The sequence below is a fragment of the Danio rerio genome, chromosome 21 (genome assembly GCF_049306965.1).
Source record: "Danio rerio strain Tuebingen ecotype United States chromosome 21, GRCz12tu, whole genome shotgun sequence".
Classification (NCBI taxonomy): domain Eukaryota; kingdom Metazoa; phylum Chordata; class Actinopteri; order Cypriniformes; family Danionidae; genus Danio; species Danio rerio.
The window spans coordinates 37,156,709-37,174,795 of NC_133196.1; the positions used below are offsets into that span (position 1 = coordinate 37,156,709).

The 18,087-nt window shown below is 35.0% G+C and overlaps 1 protein-coding gene and 1 long non-coding RNA gene across 25 annotated transcripts in view; both read left to right on the forward strand.

Moving 5' to 3' along the window:
* clint1b (clathrin interactor 1b) overlaps positions 1–18,087 on the forward strand; it is a 542,948-nt gene that overhangs the window by 123,134 nt on the left and 401,727 nt on the right. For 8 of the 24 annotated variants that reach the window (XM_073935408.1, XM_073935413.1, XM_073935417.1 and 5 more), the window contains 3 exons: positions 1,437–1,677; positions 2,159–2,240; positions 3,358–3,435. In XM_073935408.1, the coding sequence (XP_073791509.1) occupies positions 1,437–1,677; positions 2,159–2,240; positions 3,358–3,435 (401 nt within the window). Of the gene's footprint in view, positions 1–1,436; positions 1,678–2,158; positions 2,256–3,357; positions 3,436–7,344; positions 7,620–8,916; positions 8,988–10,374; positions 10,560–10,729; positions 10,792–18,087 lie in introns of those variants that run through there. The other 16 variants (XM_073935407.1, XM_073935406.1, XM_073935409.1 and 13 more) reach the window with 5 other exon arrangements.
* On the forward strand, positions 5,160–6,111 carry LOC141379883 (uncharacterized). The gene is made up of 2 exons (XR_012396823.1): positions 5,160–5,231; positions 5,316–6,111. It is a non-coding gene; the product is annotated as an uncharacterized lncRNA (long non-coding RNA).

Here is an 18,087-nt window from a genome sequence, read left to right on the forward strand (position 1 = left end):
TGAATGGCGGCACAAGGAACACATTGAAGTAGTAACATCTGTATATCAGTAATATAACACAATTATTGCTGTTTTCTCAAAAGCAGAATATTGTATTCTAGAGCTGCACAAAATATTTCAGCAGCAAATTATAATATTTGTAGTTTTTGCAAAAAAATAATTGTATTAAATTATTTAAATGGTGAAGAACATGCAGTGTTTTGTTTGTTATTCAGTGTATATTATTCAGTGAATACTTTAAGACTGCTCATATTTTATTTGTATCGTTGCTCTGTTGTATTTATCTATACTTTTAATATGTTTATTACATTTATTGGAGATGCACTCTCCTACAAATTCATTCATCTTTATCTTTTGATCTTTATGTCTATAGTGCTTTTACAAAGTAGATTGTGTCAAGGCAACTAAACTTAGAAGTTCCAGTAAATTGATGTTTTGTCTTTATTTTTGTAGTGCTTTTATGATGCACATTGTGTCAAAACAGCTTACCATAGATGAAGAAAATAGAATAAAAGCCACTTTGTAGAACATTCCAGCATTTAAGGCAGACAGGAGAGAAGTCGTACAACTGTTTTAGTTCCAGTTAGATTAAAACTGATTCAGTTCTATTTAATAAAGATTTCACTGCTGAAGTTCAGTTCAGTTTAAAATGTAACTGCTAAAGAGCAGGCCTTAAACAAGCAAGCCAGTCCAGTTAGATTAAGTTCCAGTTAGTTCCAGTTAGTTCCAGTTAGATTAAAACTGATTCAGTTCTATTTAATAAAGATTTCACTGCTGAAGTTCAGTTCAGTTTAATTAAAATGTGACTGCTGAAGAGCAGGCCTTAAGCAAGCAAGCCAGTCCAAAGGATCCAAAACATCAATTTATAAAAAAAAAATGGGGAGAAATTAGGCGCAGTCTGGTTTTATAACATTTTAAAAGCACTGAAATCAGACAACGTATCTCAGTTAAGGTCAGACAATTTTAGGCATTCTGTGAGAAAATGGAATTAAGCATCTAAAAGCAAGCCTAACGGGCCCAAGTAAATTGATCGTAAAAAATGCCTCTATCATGAAACATTTTCTAATTGCAGTCAGAATGACATGACTGGCAAAGAGAGTGACCTGAATGGAGAGAGTCAGGCATGATAGGAAGTTTGTTGTTATTAGAGAATGCCTAGTAGTGTAAAGATGCCTTTTGAAAACCTAGTGTATATAATTTAATTTGATACAAATCTGTTTAGACAGTCAAGACATAACAATTAAGAATTATTTCAAGTCAAGTCAAGCCGTATTGTCATTCTACTACACGTCAGAACATACAGTTGAGTACAGTGATGTGTCTTGCAGTACCATGGTGCTACAAACTACAATGTAGATATTGGGACTAGCAGAGTTTTGCATAGTTCAAAGTTCCTCAAAATATAAACTTAGTCTTTCTGCTATTTCTTCTTGCAGTGATAATGAGGAGGACAGAGTTTCACAGAATGGGCGTCCTGCAAAGTTGGAGTTCAAAGACGATGAGGAGATTATTACAACCAATAGCATTCAAATCACTCAAAGCACAGATACAATCACCTCCAACTCCACTACCACCACCCTTACACGCAAACGTGGTGGAGTCCCATCTAAAACAGTTGACTTGGGTGCAGCTGCTCATTACACTGGAGACAATAGTAGTCCAGAAGCTGACAACAAGGTAAAATACTGGCCTTTTAATTAATTCCACTGTTATTACTTTAATAGTACAGTAGATGGCTCATAAAGGCATAATTGATGTCAGTGTTCTCAGTTTGAAAAAAATAAATCTGTCAACAGGAGCCTTGTGAATATAAGTGCATTAATGTACTATTAAAAATAGTTTCACATTAATGGTTCATTACTTCTTTTTGAACAAGTGTTACTTTATATTGATTAAAATATTACTTACTTACAATTGTTGACAATTTATAAATCTATATATCGAGTATTTACATCATGATAATACAAATAATGCATAACCTAATCAGTGTAACTTAATCAGCTTTTTAAAAATATATTTTTTACATACACTGCAAAGCTAAAAATACAAAGTTTGAGTGGACCTATACAGTCGTAGCTGTAGTAGTGATTATGGATACAAAAGCAAACCTCTGCTGCCATCGTGTGGTAAAATATAAAATCATAATATTTTTTTTCAGACCTCAGCAAATCAGTCATCCACCCCAGGACTGACAGATTTGTTGATTGTTCAGTCTGGTTCTGGTCATCTGTTGTCTTCAGGTAAAACCCCATCAGGTGCATTCTCCATATTTAAATGCATGTTTTTTTGCTAAGCATTTATTATTGCTCACACAAGGTTAAGCTTTCAAACTAATTTGGCATTAATTATTTCTTCCAATTTTCTTTAATTCTGGAGATTTAACTCATGTAGATTTTCTTACTCTTACAATTAGATGTTCTTCAGTGATGCAGCTAGATAGTTTTACATTATGGGTGTGTATTGTATGTGTGTAAGTATTTCTCAGTATTTTCAATAAAATGGAATAATTGTTTATTTGCTAACAAACGCCAAACAAAAGCCTCATGTGAGATATTAAAATCACATTTTTAATCAGCTTTAAAAAACACAAAGACATAGGTTTGTTTATTTATTCATTCATTCATTAAGTCATTATCTTTTCAGCTTAGTGCCTTTATAAATTTGGGGTCGCCGCAGTGGAATGAACTGCCTGTTTATTTATTTATTTATTTATTTATTATTCATTTATTTATTCATTCATTTTTGCTTTTGTGGGCAGAATAGTACTGATAGGAGAGCAAAGGACCATTAGGGAGGAATCTAACAAAGATGTCTGTGACCGTAAGCACAGTTCTGCTACACTGTGTCTGTGCTGTTCCAGCCCAGCCTGTTCATAGCTATTTGCAATAATTATATACAGTTGAAGTCAAAATTATTAGCCCTCTTCTAATTTTTTTTTCTTTTTCTGTCTTCAACTGTATACATAATATTTATACAAAACGGCCACAAACATACTTATGTAATGTAATGTAATGCAAACATACTTAAAATGTATGAACACTGCATACATATCACTTTCCTGTTGCTAAAACTGCTGTTTTTCTGTTTTTTGTGTTAAAAATAAGAGAGATTTTTAATTTACTTGTCCTTTGTGCTTGGAGAAGCATTCAAGATGCACTGTGCAGCTCAAGCAGACCATCACTCACTCATTTTTGCTTTGTATAAAAAACTAACCAATTTTTTTTCTTCTATGGGTTTGTGTGAGTACAATGTATTTCCTATGTCTTTTTATCTTAGTTATTCTGGTATTTCTAAATATTATGATTAGTATCACCTGTGTTACATTCTTTCTTTATATGCTGTCTTGATTGTTTACAGGTAGAAACTCAAACCTCATTAGTGATTTTGCTGATTTTTCCTCACCAGCTGCTTCTGCCAGTCTCCCGCCAGCTTCTGGTATGTAAAATTTAATTCCACATTGATTAAAATCACATGCACAGGATTGTTTTATTATTATTTATATTACATATTTTTTTATCTGCCTATTATAATTATAATAGTTATTAATATATATTATTAACTAGAAAGGCTGAAATGGTTCAGATTATTCATGGCTCGATTTGTGTCACGGTTTCAAGGGCTCTCAGTTTTGGTACAGTTTGGTAAAGAATATGTCAGAAGGGTTTGACTCAATAATACTCAAGTCAGGTGTGTTGACATAATTATTGGATATAAGAGTGTTAATCACAAACAAGACTGAATTTGCACATCATATTATTCCTTCACATGTTTAGTTAAGAGCCCCTCTCAAATCTCAACTGCGAGTTTTGTGGGTGCCTTGGTACTTAATATTTAAATATCAAAAGCATCTGAATTTAGTTTAAACACAGAGGGCTCTATTTTGACAGTCCATGCGCAAAATGGGGCGCAAATGCTTTCAGGGCATGTTAGAATCCACTTTTGCTAATATAAGGACGTAAAAATCCGCTTTGGGCCGTGACGCACGGTCTTAAAGGGTTGAGTTTATTTTCTTAAAGAGTTATAGGTGTGTTTTGAGAATAAACCAATTAGAGTCTCATCTCCCATTCCCTTCAAGAGTCAGTTGTGTCGCGCCATGGCACACTTGCTATTTACATGATGTAAAGTAAGTGTAGGTGGAAAAACTGAGCATTTCACTAGCAAGAAAACAGTTAAACAGAGATAAGGCATTTCATAATCTAGTTTCACTTTCACTCTCGTGGATAGGAAAACCTTGTACGCACAGACCTCAATTAGCCTATAAATAATTCATTTAGTTTGTTAAGCGCAGAGATTTGTTTCAAAACTATTTCTAAATTCAGTAAATTCAGCAAACGAATAAATGAACAATAATAACGAAGTGTGTTCAAAAACCCGAGTTATATCCTAATACACATGCTGTGCCCCATATGATCTAAAACCTGACAGGTGGACAAATCTAAGCTTGTTTTTAAGAAAACAAATACAAATATGCATACTGTATAATAAATAATACTGCTAATAATGATAATATTGTACAGAAGCAATTTGTATAAACTGAAAAAGCCTCCCGAGATGAAGAAAGCATAAAGGCAGTGGTTTTTAAATTCATGTAGGCTAGAAAATAATATGTTTTGTAACATTATAGTCCTTTTATATTTATATATATCCTTATTATATCCTATATATATTCTTAATATTTTGATTATTATTCATATGTAAAGATATTTGCGTATTGCTCTACATCTTCTGTGTATTAATCAGTGTGTAAGCCAAGCGCACTCTGCGCCAGACAATAGGCCTGCTTTGTTCTGGTCTAAAGAACAGACTATTATTGTTTCTCAAAATAGCAATGCGCCAAAACACGCATGCTTTTTTAGACCAGAACGCCTATGGGCGCACATATGAGCAAAAATGCTTTTACTATTTAAACAGCATGGCGCAACACCTTAAAACGACTCTTGCGCCGAGCTGAAAGTAGCAAATAACAATTGCGTCGCGCCTTGCACCACATTGCGCAGAGTGTATGATAGGGCCCAATGAGTCACATACATTGTGAGCTTCCATAGAGGTCGTAACGATTGGTTCAATGTTATGTTACTTTTCCCATATCTCCATGAAAAAGAATCTGCATCGGGATGTTTTTTTTTTTTTTTTTTGTGTAATAAAATTTCTTTCAACAGGTGTGAAGTACACTTGCGATGGTAGCCGGATTGAAACACATCTTTTACCCATGGCACTTAAAAGTGTCAACTGTATGCCACAAACAAACAATAATGAGTCTTTTAACAATATTTGTATTTATTTGTATTATTTTAATTACACAATATATTCCACAGATCAAACCCTACTTCCCGCATAGGAAGAGCAAGACAATGTAAAGAAAGACACAAACATAAACTTGTGCAAAGCTGACACTGCATATCGGGGCAATTTCTCTTTCTGGGCTTTTTAAAGAAGAGCCACAAAGCCTCTTAATATGAGAATGTCTCTGGTGCTAAAAGGAAAGAAACTTCTAATGCATAAATTAATATGTTTTCTATTAAGCTTTTGACCCTCAGCAACAGAATAATAACAGATAAATGAAAAAAAAATATATATATTCAGCATCTAACACCTTTTATATCACACTGTTTCTTTTCAATGGGGGAAAGTAAATATATGTTTAAAAATGTTTAAACATAAAATAAAAAAATGAACTATTTCACTCTTTTGTGCTTTATTCAGGAGCCATGTGCACACACTGACAGATAAAAGCTGCTGCTTCTATCTCTTGGCTGTAGTCTTAGTCCTTAGAGATTAAGGGCCCTATCATACACCCGGCGCAAGCGCAAGATGTGTTTCTATGACTATTTTTAGACCAGTGCAACACAAATTTTCCCCTTTTTCACCACATAGTTTAAATAGTGTTTCAGTCTAGATAAGAGGCATGATAAGGCACATTGTTGGTGCATTGCTATTTTGAGGAACTAAAATAGACTGTGCAATAGACTAGCTGAGAGCAGGTCTCAAAGTCCAGCTCAGAACGCATTAGTTGTGCGTCTCACTTACACATTGCTTAATTCACCCATGATGTAATACAAAAATGCAATACAAAAATATCTTTACAAATGAAAAAGAATTAAAGAAATAAAAGATTACAAAAAGTATTATTTTTAAGTTTTTAAGTGTTATTTTATTATTGAAGTATTATTATTTAAAGTATTATGCGCCCTGCACTATGGACTTTGTGCCTAGATTGTTAAAATAGACCCCTAAGTCTCACTGGCCAACGTTTGCATACATGCATGACAAACATTTTGTGTGACCTCTAAATTAATCCAAAATCTATTAATTTAATATATAATTAAATTTGTTTATTTAACAACTACATTTAACAACTCTTAACCACTGTTTTGTAATAACAGTAACTCCGAAAGTATGGTCACCCTATTTAAGATAAGGCTTTTCTTTTGTTCACGTTTTGATGTTTTTCTCGAAGCTACTACCAAAGTCAGAACTGTAAAAAGAGTTTCTTGACCTGGTTTGGTGAAATATATCTTCCGCGTCTCTGTAGATCTCTCCAGAGCATATGAGATTGTGTGTGGTAGTGTCGACAGTTCTTGCACACACATATTTAACAGTACAAAACGTGTTAGATGAGCCAAGATTTTCCTACCAATCAACAGTGGATGTTTTGTTATATTGAGTACTTACAAAAAAAGTGTAAAATGAAAATAACAGTTTAAAAAATAAGTATTACCAAATAAACTTGTATTTTTACCACCCAGGTAAATTCTATGTGTGGCATGCATTACATTTTCATGGAGCTAGCAGTATTCTAACACAATTAGCATGTACAGTAGTTAGCATGTAGCTAACATGATAAGCAAATGTTAACAATTTTAACAGCATAGTAATCATGTAGCTAGTTTGATGGTACAAATAGCTAAATATTAACAACATGGTAACTGTGAAACTAGCATGATGATGATAACATGATTACCCAGATAGCAGGCAGTAATCGGCCCGAGCTCGGCTGCCCCCGGCGCCGACTCGGCATCGGCGAGTGTTATCCGGGCCAGTTCTTATTTTATCTAGTAATCTGTTAGCTCCACGTTTAATGATAATTTGAGAAAATATTCATGGTACGATAGCAAAAAAAAAAAAAAAAAAGAATATTTAGTGTGGATGGTCGCAATGTTTAGACGCAAACAAAACAGTATTATTTATAAATTTTTATACATGTCATCTAGAGAAAAACTATGTAAAATTCGCTTATTTTTGAGATAGCACGCTCCTGTGCTGACTGTTTTTTTTTTTAAAGCAGAAGTTGGTTTCATAATAAACACATGCGTTACTAAACTCCTGATCCAAACTCCAATCCAGACGGTGGCGGTAATGCTCCAAAAAGCTGGTTGTCAACCACCATGGCACGAAGATCACAAGAAGAAAAAGTTTGGTTTTTCAATGATTTCACGTGGATTCCGGTCAGAAAGGTAAGCTTTTTACTGCTTGTGTTCTGTATAATTAGCGAATTTAGAGCTTAAAACATTTCCACGGTGTTTGGTTGTAACAGCGTTTAGTAATTTAAAACAGTTTGATACGAAATGTAACTTGCTTTAAGAAACACGACTGGAGCTAATGTATGCTAACGCTAACAGTTACAAACACGTCTGAAAGTTCCTTTTCCTTTTACACAATGTTAGATTGTAACGTGTGTAGTAACTGAAAACTATTTTAAAGAAACATGAAACGAATTTGTGTGTATGCTCACTTTGCGTTAAAGAAAGTTTTTGTAGACGAATCCATTAACTAACTTGGCAAAACGTGTTTTTTTCCTGATTTAACATTATAAAGTACCGTGGATGTTGAAAAAAATCATTGTACAGGCGTATACTTATCCAACAGTATTAATTCTGTGATTGTGTAAATAAAAACTAATCGTTTTGGATTAATAAAATATTATTGTTTATCTTGTTTATGCAGTTAGTCACGAAAATGATCGAAACTCGACTGTTTACTATTCTCTTTAAATTATCCAAGAGAAATATATTACTATGCACTTTAATTCATATGTGTTAGCCTATGTGAATCAATTATATCTTTTGTTCAAGCTGTAATGGTCAGTTAATGTAAAACTGAACGTCTTAAAGCAGATTTTGATGTTTTTTTTATGTTATTGACAGTGATAAATTCTGATTTAAATGAATGGGTAACAATATTTGTTGGTTAAGTCTTATTGTTCTTGTTTAACAAAGGTTAGTGAGATCATTTTGCAGCACATCACGACCAAAGAAGTCAATGGCACACTCTTTTGAACGTGAACAGGCATGTTATAGTTGTGTGCTAAAAGTCCATTATAAGCTGTAAACTGCTGATACATTTTCAACATAGATTGAGCTTTTCAGACATTACATTACTAATTGCTTCACAAACAGCTGAAATGGTTTATTGTTATTGGCTACCATCATCAAACATTTTTCACAATGGTAGGTTAATCTTCATGGGTACAGAATAATGCATGTGCTTGACCATCTTACAAATCTATGTCTCAGATTCATAAGGCTGTCACTCTGCATGAATCTCCGAATAAATCTTGTGCAACCTTCTGGGTACTGATTATTTACACTATAGGTATTATATGCATTAATTAACTTTGATAGTATTTCAGGATTTGAACTTTTCTTTACGGGAGGTTAACAACAATGTGATGTTTTATTATAGATGCATATGAGGAAGCTCGACTCAAACATCCACACGCAACTGTGATTTCTGACTGGTAGACAGATGAGGATGATGATCGCCTGTCATACTTCTAAAGACAGAACAGGTTTGTTTGCAATTATTTTAAACACATACTGTCAACATTGTCATTGATCTATTACAACCTGTGAGTTTTGCCCTGGCACTATACTAAAGTTATGTTTTGTTTTGTAAATGTATCTGAATCTGATTAAGGGACAGTATAGACACATCTATACCATGATGAAGAAAAATTACTTGGAACAAAGAGGCTGGATAAAAGGCAGGTATGACGATTTCAGAAATCAAGGCAGCACCACAAGTACCATCACCATCAATGACTATGGCAGAAATCTTAAGACCACCATAAAGATGCACAGATACTGTACATTCCAGTACACCAGGCGTGTCCAAACTACGGCCCGCGGGCCATCTGCGGCCCGCGAGGCTTTTTATAAATATCAATAGAATCTGGCCCGCTATACAAAAATGAACGTAATTCAATAAATAACCACCGGGTGTCGCTATTACATGCATTCAATTAAGCAGCAGTTCTTGTTATGATCTATCTATCTATCTATCTATCTATCTATCTATCTATCTGTCTGTCTGTCTGTCTGTCTGTCTGTCTGTCTGTCTGTCTGTCTGTCTGTCTGTCTGTCTGTCTGTCTGTCTGTCTATCTATCTATCTATCTACACACACACAGTTGAAGTCTGAATTATTAGCCCCTCATTGATTTATTTCTTCTTTTTTAAATATTTCCCAAATGATGTTTAACAGAGCAAGAACATTTTTACAGTATGTCTGATAATATTTTTTCTTTTGGAGAAAGACTTATGTTTTATTTCGGCTAGAATAAAAAGCGGTTTAATTTTTTTTATGAACCATTTTAAGGTCAAAATTATTAGCCCCTTAAGTCTTCAGAACAAACCATTGTTATAAAATAACTTGCCTAATTACCTTAACTTGACTAGTTAACTTGATTAACCTAGTTAAGCCTTTAAATGTCACTTTAAGCTGTATAGAAGTGTCTTAAAAATATCTAGTCAAATATTATTTACTGTCATCATGGCAAAGATAAAATAAATCAGTTATTAGAAATGAGTTACTAAAACTAATATGTTTAGAAATGTGTGGAAAAAAAATGTTTAACTCTCCATTTAACAGAAATTGGGGAAAAAATAAACGGTGGCTAATAATTTAGGGGGGCTAACAATTCTGACTTCAACTGTATGTATATATATATATATATATATATATATATATATATATATATATATATATATATATATATATATATATATATATATATATATACACACACACACACACACACACGTCTGTGTGATGTATGTAAAATTTGGCCCGCGACAACGTTTGTTTTTTTGCATCTGGCCCTCGGCCCAAAAAGTTTGGACACTCCTGCAGTACACCTATGAACATTTACAGTCTTTGTTCTAGTGCAGTTTGAGATCAAGACAGAACTTATTGCATCTCGTGATGTCTTTGTAAGAATTGAAGACATCACTAAATTTGTTAAGGTTTAATGCAGCTAGAAAGTAAAGATCAACTAGAGAATATCAGCAGTGTCTAACCCACTGTTGTATTTACAGAAGTTGTATGAGAATAAGCTACAGGTTGATTTATACTAATCTGTTATTTTTCTTTTTTAGCACGACTGACTGAAGTTTTAAAATCATGCAACGTCATAAAGCAGCAGCTGGGCCTGATTCTCACAAAACCAAAACAGACGTGATGAAATTCCAGATGTAAACACATTTGACCTTCCTTTGGCCAATTTGATTTGGAAAAGCTTGAAAATCAACTAAAGGAGCAGCCCGAACAAATGAAGAAACTGGTAAGTTCAAGCTCTTGCTAATTTCAAAGTGTTTTAAGTTTATTTGTTTTTTTTAATTGTTTTTTTTTTTTTTTTGCTTCGTAGGTAGCCTACTTTTTTCCTAATTTTTTCCTTTTTTTTTACATTAGTACTTGTTCACTACTAATTATCTGTTTATCTTTTAATCACAGATGGAGTGAGGACAAATGTCCATACCACGCCACTGATAAAGAAGTGGAAAATGCATTACAAGGTAGCTACAACTTGCCCCTGACAGGGATGGAGGAAGAAAGAAGAGAAAGCTAATGTGTCAAATGTCTACATCACTATTTTGTTTTATTTTTTAAACAACATTTTAAGTGTATTAGGATGTTCCCTGATACTTGAACAATTTGTTTCTTTCATTTGCATTTATATATATATATATCTATGTATATGTATATATATATATATATATATGTGTGTGTGTGTGTGTGTATATATGTATGGTATGTATGTATGTATGTGTGTGCGCCAAATTCTGAAGAAACATCTTGATACATTTTTAATAAACGTAATACAAATAAAATTATAAATATAAAATTGCACAAGACGTGTATATATATGAAATGTATAATCATCTCACTCATGTCTTGCTGTTTGTGCAATTGATTTTGTTCAAGTTTATTTAAAAAAAAAAGTTTGACTTTATACTTCTGCAATTTTATATATACATATATATATATATATATATATATATATATATATATATATATATATATATATATATATATATATATATATATATATATGTTTGTTTATTATTATTTTAATGTTTTATTAAAAATGTTTCAAGATGTTTTTTTCAGAATTCTGCAGTACTTTTTACAAGTTTGACTTGGATATTTTACGGATTGTCATTGGTATTTTTAAGATGTTTCTTGCTATATCTTAAATTGGTTTCTATATTTAGGTTTATATAAAATTTAGCTGTTTTTTACAAATTTTTAATTCAAGTCTATTGGGAAAACAGGGTTGTTTTAAAAAACATCTGTGTTTGTGTGTAATTTTTAGAGTTTTTGTTTAAATCTTTCTGTGTGTCTTTATTGTGTTGTTTTATTGTTGTTTTTATATTGATATTCTTGTGCACTACAAAATTATTTATAAAATTTTAATACTATTTTTTTCATGCAATCAATAAACGTTTAACATTTATTTATTTTGTCATTTGTCTGATTATTTTCGTTACAGAATATGTATGCAGTTTGCACTTTATTCAAAGGTTAAACGCAGTGCTTACACTTTGTGTGTACATTATAGCCTGTGTTTGCTGTTATATAAATTTAAATGGTTGTAATACCATATATCAAGTACCAATGTAATACCAAAAGGTTTTATAAGGTGTATAAATACGGAGTCGCGCCAGCTCCGGGCCGCAGCGCACATTACCCTCGCGCCGATTCCGGCGCGGATGCGCAGCGTCGGCTCGCTTACGGCCGCCGCATCTGGCCCGCTTGATTCGGGCCGGAATCGGGCAGTGAGTCCACAGGCATCCGGCCCGAGTCCGGCAGCCGAAGTTGGGCCGAGGGGTTAGTCTCCGGCAGGCGACAATCTAGCCGGAACTGGCCCGAGTGTATTTTGCTATCTGGGTAGCATGAAGCTAACATGCTGTTCATATAATAAAAACAATACAAAACAAAATTTATTTCTATAGCACATTTAAAAAACTGCCATAGAAAAAAAGTGTTTTCCAGCATAACTACCTAAAAATACACAGACAAAGGTTCAGACACCTCCACCAATTAGAACAACAATTCAACATTAAAAAAATCAACAACATCAATAACAACGAAAACTGATCCCTCTGACACTGAAAGCTCTACTAAAAGGGTACTACTTGTATTTCAGTCAAGGCTTAAAAGCGCAGTAGGAAATCTGGGGAAATACTAACTTTAGCATCATAGTATTGACAATGCAAATCCCTTCCTGTTTTTTTACATTGCATTTGAGTTACAATGACTGACACTAACTTTTAATTTTGTCTGTGCTAGCACTTGTTTAAACAGTCTTTCATTTCTTTTTACAATTGAATAACTTAATTAATGCTTAAGTCTATTTAACTGACTATATTTTGATTTAGAATATGACATGCTGTGGCAACATGGTGGTGCAGTGGGTAGCACGATTGCTTCACAGCAAGAAGGCTGTGTGGTTCGAATACCGGCTGGGTCAGTTAGCATTTCTCTGTGGAGTTTGCATGGTTTCCCCATGTTTGCGGGGGTTTCTTCTAGGTGCTCCGGTTTCCCCCACAGTCCAAATATGTGCTGTAGGTGAATTGAACAGGCTAAATTAACTGTAGTGTATGTGTGTAAATGCAGGAGTGTATGGGTGTTTCCCAATGTTGGGTTGCAGCAACAATGGTATCCGCTGTGTAAAACATATGCTGGATAAATTGGAAATTTGGAAAATTCTATAACATAAGTGATTTCTTACTTAAGACAATACAACAAATATTATTTAATGTGTTCCTCATGATATTTATTGTTTTGTGTTTGTTTTGTTTTTTGTTTTATTTTGTTTTGTTCTTCCCCCAAAATAAACTCATAACAAATTTGGTGCTTGCAACACATTTCAAAAAAGGTTGTAATGTTTGTAAAATGTTCGTTAAACTTTTTAATGTTGCCATTCCTTTTCATAACACTTAAAATATGTTTAGGCACTGAAGACACCAGGGGCCTGTTTCAGAAAGGAGGTTAAGTAAAAACTCAGAGTATTTTAACCCTGAAATGAGAGAAACTCTGGGTTTTCCGTTTCAAAATGGCAGGTTTGTTAAACTTGAGAAAGCAGGGTAAGTCAAGCCTGTTTCTGAAAGTGAGGTAACTTTAACTCAGAGTCAGTTACTGTGGCAACTTACTCTTTGAACCTAACCTGGTCAGGAGCAAGTTTTAGGGTGCTTTCACACCTACACTTTTGTTTCGGAACGTGTCTCGTTTGCCCAGTTAGCGCGGTTCGATTGGCATATGTGAACAGGGCAATCGCGCTCTGTTCCGCGCCAAAGTAATCGCTCCGAGATCGCTTGAATGAGGTGGTCTCGGCTCGATTGAAACGAACCCTGGAGCGGTTCGATTACAGTGAGAAAGCGATCCGATCCGAGCGCGGTTATATCACAGTGTTTTATGGATATGTAATAGGCTTACGGCTATATGAAGAGAGAATTATGAGTAGGGCTGGAAGTTTCGCGAGTCTCCGGATGCCCGCAAACAAGTGATGATCTCCCGGTAATCTCGTGTCTCTCTCCCAGTCCTCAAATAGGCATCGTTGCGCACCCTTCTCCCCCCTCCCCACCGTGTCTCTCCCTCAGACACGTCACGCGCGCGCACCCTGTCAATCACCACCAAACCACCACCTCTCCTGACAGCTGAGCGTGACACTGCAAAATAAACCCTGACACTCTGACCAATGTAAGGAGAGTTTACTCGCACGTGACTTGTTTTAGCTCTTTTGGTCCGATTAGAAACTTTGCAGTGTGAAAGCGAACCGCTCCAAGAGCAAAGAGCAACAATGTAACAATTTTAATCTCTGTTTCGGAACAACTGAATCGATTCACAGGTGTGAAAGCACCCTTATTCTCTAAACTCAGAGTTTCTGTTGGTCTCCTCCCCTTTTTTAAAGATGAAGCAGTATTTCTCGCCTTAGCCTTAAGTTTCCACCCACCTATTTTAATGCTCATTTTAGAGATGTGCATAAAAACAATTGATGGAAACGTCATGATACATATAATTTTTGAAAATATGCATAAAAATTGATTAGGATAAACTTTTATTCGATAGAAAATATGCGCATAAACTACGATGTAAACACTTTTACTGAACATAGTACAGTATGTACATTACAAAAAGGTCATAATTTGATGATGAAAATGTGTGTGAATGGACAAACCAGAAGGCTGAGCACACTGTAACACGTCTTAAATGTTGTTTTAGTCATTTTAAAATGCCTTAACTGTTTCAGTATTAGTGTATATTATTAATTACCTCAGAGCGTCTGGAGCGTGTCAAGAGTCTCCGCTTCTCATGGCTTCAAACGCCCCCACGTGTTCATTGTGTGTCAGCATTGTCTTCTGAGGCGCAAGTACATTTATTAAATAAAGAAAAAATGACGCAGCTTCTTCTACCTCAATAAATTCTGTTTTTACTGTTGATATTTGGCCCCAGTTAATCAGGAAGTGACGATTTTGTTCTCTTTGACTCGTTGGATGGAAATTGCTTTATTCGCATCTTTTACGCAATATTCCAGTTTTGCACATAAATTTGTGTAATATATTTGGATGAGAATATAGATATTGCCTACCTTTTAGTCACACACACACAACAATAAATAATTAGCTTAAATTCACTGACCTTCGACATGTACTGTAACTAGATTAATTATTCTTTCTAAAAATAATTTTTAGTACTGCCTTACTAAACTTACCTTCTAAATGTTATATCAAACTCTATCACTTGATCAGTAAAAAAGGCAGACACAAGTGCACTGTTAAATCTATTAAAACTGATTAACGTGTATAAAAGTTTGGAAAAAAATTATAAACATCACACATTACATTACTTATTTTATTATACTTAATTATTTAAATATTTTAAATGTAACATTACGCATTTACTTGAGCAGCTGTTTTTCCAGGCTAACTGTCTCTGTTTCACTGATAGTTGCTTCTTTTGAAATATATACGCTCATATTTGCTATAACTTTGCATAAGCACATCAAATTCAGCTGGAGAAAGAAATGGTGATCTCTTTTTTTAAGATGTTGCCATGGTCACTCGTAATATCTGCGCTCCATTGATAATGCCTTTTTATAGTCACGGTGTGCGTGCTTAACTCTGAGTTGGTCTACTCAAAGTTATTGACCTAACTGAACGAGTTATTACTCTCTCGGTAAATCAACTCAGAGTTCAAGTTTAAACTCCGAGTTGTTTGAACCTCCTTACTGAAACAGGCCCCAGGAGAAGAAGTGCTTTATGTGCAATTTTGTCCCATTCTTCCTGCAAATAATTCTTAATGTTTGCAACAGTACTCAGGCTTTGTTGTCGCATTTGTTAGGGCTTCGTTGTCGCAGTGGCACTTCAAAATGTGCCACTCATTTTCTCATGGAGGCAGGTTGGGACTGCAGGCAGGCCATGCAAGTGCCTGTATCGTCTTCCTCCACAGACAGAACTTTGAAATGTGTGCAGAATGTTGTTTTGCATTGCCTCAATAAAATATTCATGGGCATCCTTGGAAAACAAGGCAGCATATTGTGCTTCAAAATCTCTATGTCCTTTTTAGCATTAATGGTTCCATCACAGAAGTAAAAAGTAACTTTGCCAAGGGCACTGACACAACCCCATACCACAAGAGACCCTGGCTTTTGGACTGGTTGCTGGTAACAGTCTGGATGATCCCGTTCTTCTTTGGTCTAGAGCACACAGCCTCCATTTCTTCCCAAAAATACCTGAAACACTGATTCATCTGACCACATTACACTTTTCCACTGTGTGATGGTTCATCCCAGATGCCTCAAAAGCTAGAGAAGACGATGGTGCTTCTGGACACTGTTAACATAGGGATTTGTTTTGGCACAGTACAGTTTTTACTGGCATTTGTGGATGTAACCTGTAAGTATTTTGATACTTGACAAAGGTTTCCCAAAGTAGTCTTTAGCCCATGTGGTGAGAATTCTTGATGCAGTGCCACTTGAGGGATCGGAGATAATGGTTGTTCAGTTTAGGCTTGCTCCCTTGTTCTTTATGCACACAGATTCCTTGACTCTTTTAATTATGTTATGCATTGTTGAGGGGAAAATATCCAAATGTCTTCCTATCTTTCTTTGAAACACATTGTTTTAAACATTTCAATATATCTTTTTTAAACGAATGTGTTGGCAAACTGGTGATCCTCTGCCAATTTTTGCTCCTGTAAGGGTTATATTCTATCGGCCCAGTGATGGATTCCGGTAAATGGTTGAAGGTTTTATGCGTGTGAGCCTTTTCTAGCACTTTTGAAAATAATTATCTTATTGATTAGAATTCATTTTGTTTGTTTCTTGATCCAAATTTACTCTGACTCCAATTTCAAGTGATCATTAAATTTGCACTGTGTTTCTAATTAGTAACCGATCACATTCAACAAAAGTTAATACATTTGCGTATTTGATTAGTTCAGATACACTAAACTTTCTGTTATACATTCACTGCAGACCAGTTGTCGTATTGTGGCAACACCTGGTCAATTCACATGTCTGCACTGCTTGGGTTGCCCATCTTGATTCTTAATTATCCCCCAGAGATACTATTAGGGGTCCCCCACACCCTCCTACTTGCATGGTATCTGTTTTTTTTTTTCTTTTGGATTCCTTCGGAAAAAGAAAAGACACGAGTGTCCATTCATCTTAAACATTCAACTCCATGATGGAATCAAGGGATTAAGAAATCGAAATTATCTTGCACTTCTAAAGAACTATCCTTTTCTTGGATGGTGCTTTTTTACTAAATTACAATTACAATCACTTGTTGACTTCACATATTTGTAAGAATCAGGTCGTTGGTTTAACTCATGTTTAAACTTTGGGGATTTGAATCAAAGATTCGAACATGATTCACAAAGAATTATTTAAAGCTTACACTTAACTTAAGTATTTGTCCAGCAAATAGAACGTTTAGTTAAGCAATTCTGTATTATATTATTACGTGGCCAACAATAACAATGTAAGAACAGTATCTAATTATTTAATGAGCAAGGTAGCAGTATCTGAAGCTGAGACATTAACTTATAAAGCACACAACACACCAACACTGATCTTAAAATGAAACAAAAGTTTATTGCTACTCTATAACACAAAGTACTAATCTACGTAAAACAAACAAATGCACATACATACACACACGCACAAGCAGTTTGAGGAGAGTTTTGACTGAGTGGATTCATCTTCTAGTCTTTGCTAAGTTCTTAGCATTGCAACATGAGAGAAACCATAAAAGCAGAGAATTTCACTATTCTTTACTACTTAAACATAATTCACACTAGTTTCAACAATGGATAGAAACCTTGTTTGTGCTACTTGCGTTCTGATGGAATTTTGGTTTCCTCGACTGGTCCAAAGGGAAATCCCGGCGAAGCTGATTGGTCAGCGTAGCAACTTCAGTGACGTGATGGAATTCCCTTGTCGGTGAAGAGGGGTTTCCTTAGTCGGTTGCTAGCGTTCAAAGTCCTTCCTGGGTTTCTGTAGTTACGATGAGTTTCAGAGTTTGATGTGTTGACCCGATGGCTTGTTGTTGAAGCGGTTGCACAAGCAGATCGGGGGTCAAGCCGGCAGCAAGTGAAGGTCGCGGTCTGCTCCGTGATGTAACGAGGCTTCCGGCGAGGCGATGTAATGGCCACACCACGAAAAGAGCGACGTATGGGCAGCGACGGCGGTGACGACTGGCAAAGATGACCGGCAAAAGACAGCGATGAAATTTCTTTGTTCAAAGTTTATAGGCTTTGGTTGAGGCTGGGTCTACATAATACTTGTCCAATCAGAGAAGGTGCGG